The following is a 14,790-nucleotide window of genomic DNA, read 5'->3' as shown; positions in this document are numbered from 1 at the left end:
AGACCGGCGCTTAAGCCACGCGGCCATCACTTTTGCTAAACTTGATTATCTCATCGATTAGGCGTGCACTTGATAAGCGCCTTTGGTATTTTAATATATCAGATGATGCCCAGCGATGATCTTATTGGTCATGCGATGTGCCATTTCAATATCTTCACGCTTTGCGCGTAGGTAACACCTTCATTTGCTTCCTCATTTATTTATGTATTTATTTTAAATCCCTACGTGTTATGATCAACATACATCTTTCCAACTTTCCATACCATGTTGCATCCATTATGTACTTTAGTTAAGTGATAATATTTTGCCATATTTTTTAAAATGCGAAATAATTGCATAGATATTTCAAAATGTCTGTGTTGGAATAGTTAGAAGCTTGTGAATTTATTCAAACATTTTGTATAAATAATATAAATATGGATGTAGGTAAACACTATTTCAATGTTGGTAACTAATATGGATTGTAAGATACCCGTTGCCCCGGTAGGTACTCTATTAGTTATTTTGTGTATAAATTTAATGTGGTGCGTTGCGTGTTCTCTGCAGAAAGTCCCAAAAATAGCGGAGGAAACTGTAGCGGAGCGCCGACATTTTTGTACTTGGTAATCACTACCTACATATTATAGCGATAAAGAAGTGAACTCAAAACAAGAAATAGGTATGTTTTAATTCACATAACATAATATAAATGATGGTAAGTTACGGGCTTTTTATGAATAATAGGACAATATCATTGAATGGTTCGAAAAATAAATTAATAATTGCATGTCATTGCTATTATATTATAATTTCGTGGTGTACCTACCTACTGGAAATTATGCGATAGCCACTGTACCTATTACGGTGTTGAATCGTTTCAATGTAGGTAATAATGATAATACCTATATGGGTCCCAAAATGAGTGCTAATATAAAATTTATTAAGTATAATAAAAACTGAAGGTATGCTATGCAAGCGAGTGCAAGTTAGAGCCTATAGATAAATATATAATAAACCAAAACTGGCTTCGACCTTTTGGTTTATACACCATGGCGATTGATATGATATATTATATGATCATGATAATTATCGTAAAATTTAACGAGTTGTAGCGCGACTTGTTGCCGGTGTGGCCGCACTTTAATATTATTCAAACAAAACTTTTTCTCCTATATTATAGCTGGATAGAATTACTTATTTATAAAATTATAATAAACCTCACAGAAAATTTAAATAACTATCGCCTTTTCATGTTAATCGTCGAAAAAATAATCGACATGATTAAAATTCATTTTGATTATGTAGTAAAAATACGTCTTCCGTAGCAAAATGTTCAGTAACGATATCATTTACAATATTGAATGCCCAAATCTATCTCATTTGTATTAAAATTGGATGGATGGATGGTGATACTTTTGAGAGTTTCAGTTGCCAACTTGCTCTCTTTATTTAGTTTTTTTTTTAATATTTATTTTTTCTACTGCAACTCGCGGACCTTTCTGTACACCGGGGTGACCAATATTTCAATTCGATATTCAACGAATCTGCCACATAATTATGTGAAATTAATTAATATTATTTAATATTGATCGTATGGAGTCCTGTTGTTCTGCGTACCTTGTCATGTCCTTCGACCTCTCAATCCTGTGTTGCCCGGAAGATGCCATCCACTCGCGGGATTCCGGCCTAGTTACAGATATTATGGAAACACGTGGCTCACCTTCTGCTATTCCACAAATGTCTCAAATGTATATAATACAGTAATTACGAGTTATACCTACTATTGCGTAACATATAATATAGTTATTGTTCAGGATATTGAACCGTTATTAAATATTTTATTGTTATAATTAGTTGGTTTTATTTTTCTGCTGGCCCATGCATTACTACCGTGTCCATAAAAAAACTTCCCGATGCACATGAATTAATTGTATTATTTCGATAATTACGAACAGTTTAATTTGCTATATGGAGTTGAATAAAAACAAATGAGACTTCACTTGGTGTCGTATTGGTACTGTCTGTTACTTTATTCGATTGAATTTGTCTTAGGCATACATCCCATACTGAGGATTACTAGTTTTTATTACTTATTTTGTTATCTACGTATTTTTTCACGGATGTGGTGTACATGAAAACTGTACCATTCTCGAAATCGGATGCATCCGTTCTACAAATACGCTAAATTATTCTACCATTTGTGATACCAATTGACAAGGAAATAACGGTGTTCATATAAACCGTTTCGGTTATCGATATATCGAATAGAGAATTATTAAAATATAGTGTGTTTTTAGCACTCAGTAATTAAGATATTTAGAACCAACAGGACCCAATCACAGAAGAATAATAACATAAAATAAAAGAATATTGTGATGGTTACAATAATAGGGCGACACAAAAGCATAATAAAATCAAATTTAAAAAATATATATTCATGTCCTTGCACTAATTCTATAATACCATTAATTTACTACACTGTCCACTGATTTATTCCATCATGTTATGAACATCTTCAACTTATAATTTGATGTTTTCATTCAAGTATATTAAAAGAAATAAAAACAATTCAATTGAATGATTGTTATAATAATAAAATTATTGCAATTGTCTTAATTGGGTCCCTATCTAAATAGGGATAAGGGGGAATATGCTGATTGTAAATAAATTAAAAAATGTTTGTATTAATTGTGCGACAACTTCTAATCCCCTTAATAATATGACGTATTGGAAATATTAATTAATACGCATCTATTCCGCAGATTTTAGTAAGACTAGTCACCCCCGTACACACACTCTCATCGTGAAATAACGCACACAGATTACGTATGCAATAGTGTAAGTGTAGGTAAGTCAGCAAGTGTATGTGTGTGCTCAGGCCTGTCATGAAAATACGACACATATTAGGTACATCTGAACACCAGCGGAATTTAAGTTCGGTTCCAATAGCAATAAAATAATATTTATTGTATATAATTAAATACAATATTGTGCGGTTAGTCACTTCATTTAAAAAATACGTTCCTTAATAACCGAAAGTACTTATAGGTATATATAATAATATGCTAGTGAACATGACCGTTAAATCATTTTTTAAATTAAAACAATTTTAATTATTGTAAGTAATTATTTATGTATTTTATAATAAAACAAACAATAGAATTACATGGTCTCATAGAATTTAGAATATATTGTAGAACTGGATATTAAGTAACTATAATTTAAATACGCGGGTACAAATTTAATGTATGTAGTTTTCCAAACGTCAAATCACACTAAATTGTTATATATACAATATATTGCACCACTAAATAAAATGTGGAAACACCTAAAAAGGAGTCGGTTGGAGCGCCGTGAAAAATCATGATGAAACTAACCCGAACTAACGTGAACCGAAAAAATGGTAATCCTTGCTGAAATGTTTTTTGTTGTTTTTTTAAAAATAATTTTATTACCTATCTGTGTGTTTATGCAATATTATATGTTTTTTTTGTATTACTCAAAATTGTACTCTTTATTTATATGGTACTGATTAAAAATAGAACATGCGTGTACTAAATTGTTTATCACGTAAGTGGTGTCGACTACCAATTATGTAGTGTTGATGGAAAGATACTATTCAATAAAATAACACACACTATCATATAATATACTTTGTCTACCTACATAATTTAATAGTGAATAGGACCGGTTTAATACGCTTGACCGGAATATTCAGTCTGCATGACTCGGATGAGAATGTCCTGTTGGGCAGACGGAATCGGTTCTGAACGTTTTAATATTATGTGTAAACTATTACTATAGTGTACTCTTGTACATTTTGTTTTATGTTTATCGTTAAGATCTCATTTGCTGGATATGAAGAAATATTTCGAATATCTTTCTGTGGCACGTAGTCATTGAAAAACTAGTTTTATGTCGGGAATGTGTTTGAATTATTGAGCAGAAAAAACCTCCACTTGCACATGCCCATAATCGTGAAATGCGCCAATAAATAAATTATCTCCTACTATTAATAGAAATGTGAACGCTGCAAGCTTAATTTCCGCCGGTGCGCACGGCCGGGATTGTATTAAAACAAAAGTATAATACTCTGTTTACAGCGGAATTCTTCAAAATATATTTTTTCAATTAATTCACCATTAATTTAACCAATCACGCGGTTTTTTCATTCGTTTACCTTTTCAGTCTCAGCACGTGAATTCTGTATTACGTATAAGTAATTTTTTGATCAGTGGGTCTATTCTATGCTTATCGACCGCTAAAGTGATAAAGTGAAAAATATTATCAAACTTAGGGTAGGTTTGTATCAAAATATTAGCACTTATTGTAACAATTACACGAAGCCGGTTTTTATTGTTGCAATAAGTGCTATATTTTAACAGCACCTATCTTGCTGCTGTTAAAATATCGCACTTATTGCAACAATAAAAACCGGCTTCGTGTAATTGTTACAATAAGTGCTAATATTTTGATACAAACCTACCCTAAGTTTGATACTATTTATCAATTTAGTGTTCGATAAGTATAGAATAGACCCACTGGAATATTATTCGATTCCATTATTTACATAATATGTATATTATATTATGTGTTATTCATGTACCTACATTCTATAATAATTGTGGAACATATTTTGCTATAAGTACTTAATTATAATAGCTGGTTTTGGTGGAAAATAATTTATTGTAATATAATCTATCTATGCGAAGGTTATCATTGATTATAGCTAACGTTTTTATTATTTATGAATCTATCAGTGAGGATTTATTTATATTTATTCTTTTCTTTTTGTCGCATATATTTTTATACTGTAACTTGTTCATCTGAAGAATAAAAGAGCCTCTGCAAATGACCTTGATCGCAGATCATATTCTGGGTCTGATAAGTCTCATGTTTTGATTTTTTTGTGGTGTTATTTATTATTAATTAAAATAATTGCAATGACACATGATGGTTGACATACACAGAACAGATTAATAAATAGAATTCAAATGGGCTAGACCCCAATATACTACATTTTAAAGCAGGGCCTTGAATGTGAGTGTCCTACGAAAATGAAATACATATTATAGAGGTGCAATAGTGTGTGTAGCTACCTTTAAATACACCAATATTGAATGAGCGCCAGTGCATAAACCGAGAGCAGTTGTCAGAACGTAGGACAGGCTTAGAATGACCCATAATCTTCCACACTCGATATAGGTTGCCTGTCACTCCACACCCTTTAAATAGTTCAGTTCCCATTAATTATGTGTTCCCTGGTGACATATTATAATCTATCCAACACAAAATCAATTATCGTCATTTTTCGAGATAATGTAAGTATTATACGGATCCTTGTTTTGTAAACATTTAAGTATGAGGTATAATGCATGTAGTAAATAAGTAAATATTGTAATTTCGCATTTAATGTCTTTGCGTATTCGCATTTGGTCCAACTGCCACATTGCATTATTGCAAGTATGTAGGTAAGTGGTCGAAAAATGGATGCAGTGCTAGCTGTTTATACATACACATCATATATGTGTATCTATACAGACAGATATATGCTTGGGGGGGATCCATTTTGAAAAATAGCTTTAATATTTTTTATTGATTTTTACTGCGGAACCGAACCCTCCCTTGTATGAGCACCCGTTATATTATATTATTATGTTGAAAAGTCGTGTTTATTTCTTTTTGGTTAGCCATTTTTAAGGTATGAATTAATTATTATCAAATCGTACGGGTGGGTCAATTTATTATAATATTATTATCCTGATATGGGTGACTCTAAAAAAGGTTGCCATTCTCTGGCCCCGTGTAGGCATTTAAGATTATTTTCAGATAATGTTTGGTTTGTTTCTTATCGCTCTTTCTGGTCACAGTCAGCAGTCAGCAGTCAGCATAGGTATTATTATTATTAACGTCATCGTATTATTATTATCATATCGACACTACGCATAGAATTATAATAATCATTATTTAGCGAATCCATATTATTTGTATATTTTATATAAGTATTTTAGGTACACTTCTAGAAATCGAAGATATTGTTTGAATTATACAAATCCAGAGGGATTTACAATGTGAAACTTATGTCCAGGAACACAAAAATATTATGAAAATTGGTCCGTCTTCTGGGATATCGAGTGTTAAGTTAAAGAATATGTAGGCTATTTTCAATATTGACGCATGCATCCATAATATGCATCGAATTTTGTCGCATAAACGCAACGCACATCCAATATTATTTGTATCTCTTGCGTTTTATGGCCTTACTAATTATAAACCAAAACTGGCTTTAAAGCCTTGGTGTATTTCGACTGGCTTTCGCCTTACATAATATTATATTCAATTCTATGATTTTAACTAGGTACTACTTATCTATCTAATTCACAACGTGAACCTATGTATTGATTGCAACATATTTCCCCAATGTGGACTGTGGTTGAATTTGTACCTACATATTACAGTCATAGAAAAATTAGGCAGTATCAACAAAATGGCGGCCTGTTTTGACGTTTTGTTATACTGTACGTATTACGTAGAATATTAATCTTTAAATGATAAAAAAAATCGGTGTGTGAACGTGTGTACGCGTGCTAGAAGTTATACTTCTTTGGCGTAACAAAACAAAATAAGCCGTTACCTGAGTCTATTAATATTACAGTGGATTAGGTTGATGAAAACGTACGCGATTCATCTGTGTCTCTTAACAGCACATGATAAATATTGTAATTTAATCATTGTATTGGACCAAAACTCATCTTTGCCATACAGCGGTTATAATCTATTCAGAAGTGCCCATGATTAATAAAAAATAAAATTTTAATATATGTTTTGAATTATTAACCAACTCAACATTCACAAAATTTTACACAATCTTTACAATAAAAAATAAATATACACTCCAATATAAATAAAGTTTTATGAATATAAATTAACAGTGTAGAATGTTGGTCTCCAGAAATTTGTTTATAAACATATAATATATTTATATATTATAACACAATATTGGTTATGTTTACAACACGTGCTGTTTACTTGGTTGTATTGAACGACTAACTAAATGACACTATGCGCATGCGCATGTACCCATGAGACCGAAATGAATATAATCATAATAAATTATGTGTTGCATCGGCGCGCGCAACTTCGTCACACGCCAAAAATACACTCTGAACTGTTTTCTCAAACGCGCCAAAAGAAGTATATGACTTCTGTTATGAATGTATAAAACTGTTTTCCGAAACATTTGCCATTGCTGGACATCTCTTGATTGTGATAAGTATGCAGAATTACAAATCCCTTTGCTCTTAGCGATAAAGCACGGTGCTAGTGGCCGTGCGATGCGCGCATGGCGCGAAAGGTGTACAAAGCATTTGCTTTGAGCACATCGTAGTGCGCAAAGTATGTGCTGTCTAGGCCCCCTGCACAGTGTGCGCATCACACGTCTTCTTGCAGTGTGCTCCGCCTCTTACGCGTACAATTATGTTGCTCCGGCCTCGTGTCCGTCCGCTAATATAATCGCTGTAAAATCTTGGTTGTAAAATAATGCATAACGGTTTTTGTTTTCTTATTTAAAAAAATATTAATTATACCTATTAAATTATTTCGCCGACCTGTACAACCGGTGGAAATTAATATGATTACATATTTGTATTAGGTGTCATTTTGTAAAATAGAATTCTACCAAGTAAATGCAAGTCAAGTCATATAAATCTCGGAGCACAACACTATGCAAAACTGGTTTATTAAAATTTTCAATACGAAATTACTCGTAAGTAACAAATTTTAATCGTTATCCTTCATAATAATAATTATTATCATATTACTTTCATATTATTATTCTTGGTATCCGGCTCCATATAAGATTCTCTTTAACGTCTTTCACATAAATATATTATTTATAAGCAATGCTAATTAATGGATGTTACCGATTTCATATTAATTAATTTGTTATTTATTATACATAGGTATAAATAGATACAACAAACACCTGTTTTTATTAAATTAATTGATAAATTTAATAATTTTTGTTGTTAAACCTCAGAGCAAGATTGATTAATTAATTGTAAGCAATGTACCTACCTACTGTTTAAACCCTTTTTGAGATCTTAGCTTAGTTAGAAAGTAGAAATTGAAGATTTACCTTAGACAATAGATGCATAGATTTACGTATTTTCTACATTTAAAAAGAAACAGCTATCGTATAATCGCCATTTTATGACATTTTTATATTCGTCGACGCGACCACTAAAAACTTAGGTACCTACCTACTTACTAATATTTTGATTGTCAATATGTTTTTTTTTTTCGGAAATTTACTCGCTTATTTATTTCTTTCTTCACGGACAAAGGCGCTGCTGCATAACGTTCAATTTTCGTTTAAAAATTTCGCTCACGTTTCAAATAATATTTTTACGTCATGCGAAAAAAAATACGACTTTATGATCATTATTTCTGTTGTTCTGTCACAGAACGCGTTGTGGCATCTATCGGAATTCCCGGATAGGCTCGATAGAGAACTGTTTTAACATTATTTTGGCGTCTCGACTTAATACTCTCATGGGTCGCGTCTCTGCTAACCTTGGCCTTGTAATAATAATATTTTTATTATCACATCAATTTAGTGGTAAAGATCCGTGGCGTGATTTGAATCTGAGAATATATTTTTTTTGTTGTTGAAATAGAAGAACCTCATAATAATAATTGAGGTGTAATATAACATAATAATTAAAAAAAATGAGGTTTTCACATTGCAACATAGGTACCTATTTATGTGTGAAAAAGGATTCAGCTTTGTTTACAAAAGAAATGAGGCGTTTAATTACAGAAACCGATAAATAAATCCACAATTCAAAGGTAATTATAAATGACGTTTTTGTGCATCATATCATCACCGTTCAGGCAAAAGTCACCATCCCTCAAAAAGTCGGTTTTGAGTTGAGTATGTCACCCAAAGTTCATACCCATTCAACCCATTCATAAGTCATTATAGGCGTATAGACATTATTGACACTATAAAAAATAAATCCTTAGTTATAAATATAGAAGCAAAGGTTACTAAACTATATATGGTGACTTTTACTGATTTGTTATTATAAAACTTCTAATACTTGTCTGAAACGGGCAACAATAACTAAACAGAAATAGTTACTTAAGCCTCAATTACATTGAGCTTCTTTACGAGCTGTTTATTGGCGAATTTACAATCTGCCTGTAAAGTCGCCCAGTGTAATCATCGAATAAGCTAATAAGCAGGTTGTAAACACTCTACCGAGAAAAGTTGAAAGCCGGTCAACTTTACACGCTACACGCCGGCGTGTGGGCCTACTGCGTCTGCGCAGTAGAGCGCAGTACCAACCTCCCGGTAAAAAAACGAACTACGTTCCGTCAAAATAGTCCCTGGCTTTTGGCTTCTCAGCGAATGGAAAGTTTTGTGTGTAATCATCAAATCGCAGTAGCTGATTCGCCAATAAACAGCTCGTAAAGAAGCTCAATGTAATTGAGGCTTTAAGCTTGCTTTGATCCAGATTATAAACAAGCAAAAGTGACAAAAATTAATTTATAAGTTTTAAGTGCGTCTAGCCATAGACAACTGGTTTGCAAGGAAGGTCTGGTCATACAAATTATATTCTTTTTTAAAATACAGATGAATGCGGCGGCAACTAGCGCTGCATTCATGTCTTTACAGTATTATTCTTCTATTCTGCCAACTCGTCTGCAGCTGTCTGCCATGTTACTGTAAAAATACATGTGGTAAAAATGAACTATACCTAAATTAAAATATGCTTGATTATTGCAGATGTCTGATCTCTTCTGCAAAGTGTATCTCCAATTGATATTGAGATTTTTCTGATATTGTATTGAAAGTGCTTAACTAAAATACCGTAATTGACAATTTGTAACATTGTAGAAGAGCAATTTGAAGAAAGAATTTTAATGTTTTTGTCATATATTTTTTAATAACTTCAAGCAAAAAGTTCCCGTCTCATACTCACTTTTGGCTAAGCATCTTCGTTCTCAATGCTTTTAAAATACATATACGTTATGCAGTCACAAGTTTTTAAGGTTATTATTCTTTGTTTGCAGGATGAAGTGGTTGGCATATCGGAGCGCGTAGTGGTACGAGCGGAAGAGCTGCTGACATGGGTGAACGATGGCCGCAGCTGGCGCTGGGGACTACGGGCCATGTGGGGCGGCCCTCACACTCCCCCCAAATCACCAAATGCACCCCCGCAAGATGATCAGGCGCAGGTACCTACTTACAAGTTGGATATTGTATCAATTAAATGACAATCGACGATTGCCAAAACTACCTATCCAAAATTGTACCCCTCGATCTGTACAGTTCTATACCCATTTTTCACATTATACACGAATTTTATTTAGGTTTTTAACTCGATTCAGTTATGTGCGGCAACAAATTTCTCATGTGCAAAGGCTTAGTTTAAAGAATATAATTATATAAGCAAGGAGTATCCTTATTATCCTTATAGAGCAGCGGTTCTCAAAGTGGGGTCCCTGGTCCCGCAGTTTCAGTAGAACCGCGAAAAACGAATGCATATTTATACTATTTATATAATTATAACATGTAACATTTCTTGGGTTTTGGATTTGGATTTATCCCAGGTAGGGGAAGTAAGTGATTGAACTCCGTCGTTACCCCCACCATACCAAGATTCGACCTCTCTCTTTATCGATGAAACAGCATGTATTCATTCTTAGCGAAGAAATTTCTTACTATTTTCCTGACCTATGAGAATTTGAAAAATACCATCGTTTTATCAATAACCCATTTCTACTCTCCATTAGTGATCTGCCTTAGGAGGACAATTTAATTCAGGAACAGTTTATTGATTTGATAAATGATGGGGGTGCAAAACATGTTTTCCGTGAAACGTGTTCTAGTGATTTTTGGATTGAAATGTTACAGTCCTATCCTGATGTCCACACTGGCAACTTTATTATATTTAATTAAATTTCGATTAAAATAATTTTCGGTCAAACAAATTTTGATAGCTATCGTGAAATTTAATGAAGTTGCCAGTGTGGACACGGCATAAGAGTGCTGATTGCATTCGCAACCACCTATGTGTGTGAGACAGCTTTTTCTACACTACTTACTATCAAGACAAAATCTCGAAATAGATTATACGCGACAAATGACATGATAAGTTGCACTGGCCAAAACAAAGCCAAACATAGAAGAACTGGTTCAGGCAAAGCAGATGCATCCATCCAATTAAATTTGTTATTTAAATTTAATGACTACATAACATGTAATATTTTCTGAATACATAATTGTTTGTAGTTTTAGTCACAACAAATATACAGATTTTTTTTTTATAAAAAGGTTCCGCGAGCCATCGAGCAATTTTTAAAGGGACCGCCATGCAAGAAATTTGAGTTTGAGAACTAGAATTTTACAAAATAATGTAGACTAATTTAAGTTTCTTGAATCTGGCGTTATTAGGTTACAGATAACTCAATGTGGTCATCCAACATAAAAATGTTTCCAATCCCTGGCCCACATCCTTTCCTTTCCGTTAGTAACTACTGTCAGCAAGCTGTTCCCTTAAAAAACATCAGTTAAAAAAAATTGTTGGTTTAGGTCTTTTGGGCAAAATGTCATGAAAAATTCTGTTCCTCAGACAAAAACATTAATGTGTGGATATACTCGTGTCATATGAACTGAACAGCAATATTACTGTTGTTTATTCAGGAACAAAACCAGGAAGATACGCCTAAGAAGCAATCGGGAGATGAGACTACGGACGATGGAAGCAGCCGACTCACTGCAGACACACCTACTAAGGAGAAAGATTCTAGTCCTGCCGTGAATTCCAGCGGTTCCATTGCTCCCATCACCTCAACTGACGGCCTGGACTTCAGCGATATCGATAAAGAGAAAAACCTTATAGGTGAGTCATTGTTATATTATGTCTGTAATGTAACAAATCATGTCATTTGATATTCTTACGTTCCTACAAACAAGATGGGTTGTAGGATGGTTTTTAAGATACTCAAAGAAGAAGTCAATATTTGTAGTTAACATAAGTATGAAACATTGGAAAAGACTCCTTATTAAGCAATTATTTACAACTTAAAATTTACCAGTGGTTAAGAATTAATTGAAAATGAATATTTAACATTTACCTTGACTTATTACGAAATGTGTTGGAAATAATCCAAATCCATATTTATTTGTCAGCATATTTGAATTACGTACTGTATAATCTGATCTCAATGAAATATGCACAGCTTATGTTGTACCTCTGAATGTTGAGAAACTGACTAAAACAATCATTCAATGCATTTTGCAGTTGATGTGACTGCACCTTGCGTGGTAGTGTTTTCATATCCCCGCTACTGTCGCTACCGTGCAATGATGCGGCGGTTGGAGGGGCTAGGGGAGAAGTGGGTGCGCGACCCCATTGTCGTCGCCCTTGGGGGCTATGTCCCGCCCACCTCTGATACTAGAATTTTATATTGCAGAGTGAGTATTTCCTTACTTGCGTATTTTTCTTTTATATCGATGTATACAAATTCATTTTTTGCAAAAATGGAGACAAAGAAGAACTAGAGAAGAAATCATAGACTGCTTCCAGGAATAGAAACCTCAAAACATTAGTTTTATAGACTATGAGAAGGTGTACAAAATCCTCTAATCAAGGAATTCTCAGGTCCCGTCCAGGGTGGACGCGTTCGGCGGAGTGTTGAGCAGCGTGCGCAACCACGTTTGAGTTGCGCACGCCGCTCAACACTCCGCTGAATGCGTCCACCCTAGACGGGGCCGTATGTGCAATAGAAATATTTTTAATATTATAATATACGGCATCTTTAAATTATCCAAATGGCCAATGTACAGATTTCCTATCAACAAAAGTGTCTGACAAGGTGATACAATCTCACCCTAACCATTTACAGCTTCATTCAGTATTGGATTAATCCAGGCTGATGCATAATAATAATGAGGGTACAAATACATATCTACAATTATAGGAATGAAGGCGTTTAAATGTTAATTTAACACGCATCTTATCTTTATTATTATAATTATTATTGTGTTTGTTGGAAGAAAAAAAATCTTTGATGAGAAGGAAGTTAAACCTGCCATTCAAATTAAAGCAGGCATCTTCACATTGTCATTTATTTCAGGAAACGTTTGAATATCCTGAACTGGAAGGACACGAGTTTGTGTGCAATCACATGACACCGCGTTTAAAAGGTCGGGGAGTGCGAGGACGCAAAAGACTCAAGAGGTCTGTCTCCAGATCCTCTGCCAGCGATTCCGAAGCCAGTCACCACAGACCTGTCACAGTGAGTTATCAGAGACATTTATCATTGTGTAGGTACTAACATAGATCGAGAACAATTATTATCTCTGTTCACTTCAATTTTCTGAAATTAAAGAATCTGACTGTAAGAATATTTTTCTCTATATTATGATAACAAAATGCAACTTTACAATCATTATGTTTCAATAGAATTGATTAGTGAATGTGTATGTATGGTTTTTACCCATATACATTGTATGAAAGCAGGGTACGTGTAAATCGTACGTAAATCATTTCACTGTGGCACAGTTTGCCGTGAGCTTTCTTATCGGAAGGAGATGACCATATACCTACTATATGGTCTACAATTTTATTAGATTCAATATGAACATTAATTCAATTTTCATAGCTGATTTTGGCAAAATTCATGAATTCAAGAATGAAAACCTAATCTAACCTAACAAATAATCCAGTATATCGTCTATTTTCAAAATTTGTTTGCTGCTGGCTTCCTGTAAAGTGTAATCCAACAAGAACCGTGTTTTATTTAGACATGAATTTTATGTCAGTACTAACGACCCAAAGAGGTTGGATGGTCTTTAACATTAGGCCATATATTTCCGATACAACATTTCACGGTGAAGTGTATTACGCCGAACTGCATATGTACAAATTTCCGGATACGTTAAAAGCAAAGGCAAATAAAGATGTGCACATTGCAGCCACAGCTGACGCGGTCTATAGCTCGAGCTGCAGCCGGTGCCTCTCCAACTTCTCCCCCCAATCCGAAGCCTTCGCCGGCGCAGACCAGGGCCGAGGAGAGATCTTTCACGCAGAGGCTACGACTCTTCCACAGGTCTTCACCGGGAACTGCCCAGCCAAACAAGACCCCCGCCATCTCCTGTAAAGAACGTGAGTCATCTATCTTTTGTACTTATATATCTTTAAAATTGATGTCTGAATTATTGAATGCATATAAATTTCCAATATTTTATTATATTTATGTATGGTCCCAATATTGAAGCTTGATTTGATATAAATAAAAAGGATTTCAAGTTATACACATTTATATTTTTTTATAAAAATCGATGTTTTTTAAAATAGATAGGTATAAAAAATATTAAAACTATGAATTAGTCAAAAATCTCTAAGGTGATGCTTAGAAAACTTAATAAACTAAATTTTAATAATAAATATGATCATAAAATATATGTAATAATAGGGTGCGGTCCGATTCAACAAATTCACATTTTATTACATTTTTTACAATTGTAAGTTTATCTTTGACTTAAAATAAAAAATATTTTTCTTTTTAATGTTTTCAGATACATATTTATTAATTAATCCAGTTGAAATTGTAAATTATCAAAAAAAAATCTCAAATTGCAAGCTTTGTATTTTTCCGCTAGGTGCCTCTTTAATAAAGGCTCAGTAAAGGCTTCACCTTAAGTGTACCAACACAACATTTTTGTGTTTCAAGTTAAAAAAAAAATTAATGCATGTAAATTTCTTTTTTTCCATCATTTTGTAATTTCCAATTAGA

General features: G+C 33.5%; 1 protein-coding gene across 1 annotated transcript in view; it reads left to right on the top strand.

The window, feature by feature from the left end:
- Window positions 1-14,790, top strand: part of LOC147066895 (uncharacterized) — a 103,555-nt gene that overhangs the window by 84,490 nt on the left and 4,275 nt on the right. The window contains exons 4-8 of the mRNA XM_085954071.1: window positions 10,060-10,224; window positions 11,693-11,891; window positions 12,294-12,466; window positions 13,129-13,290; window positions 13,970-14,159. Of these exons, the coding sequence (XP_085810197.1) occupies window positions 10,060-10,224; window positions 11,693-11,891; window positions 12,294-12,466; window positions 13,129-13,290; window positions 13,970-14,159 (889 nt within the window). The remainder of the gene's footprint in view (window positions 1-10,059; window positions 10,225-11,692; window positions 11,892-12,293; window positions 12,467-13,128; window positions 13,291-13,969; window positions 14,160-14,790) is intronic.

The sequence above is a fragment of the Rhyacophila brunnea genome, unplaced genomic scaffold, assembly GCF_057557595.1.
Source record: "Rhyacophila brunnea isolate RB1 unplaced genomic scaffold, BYU_Rbru_1.0 scaffold_4, whole genome shotgun sequence".
Classification (NCBI taxonomy): Eukaryota; Metazoa; Arthropoda; class Insecta; order Trichoptera; family Rhyacophilidae; genus Rhyacophila; species Rhyacophila brunnea.
The sequence above is the reverse complement of the archived record's forward strand: the minus strand, read 5'-3'. Positions and strand labels throughout refer to the sequence as shown.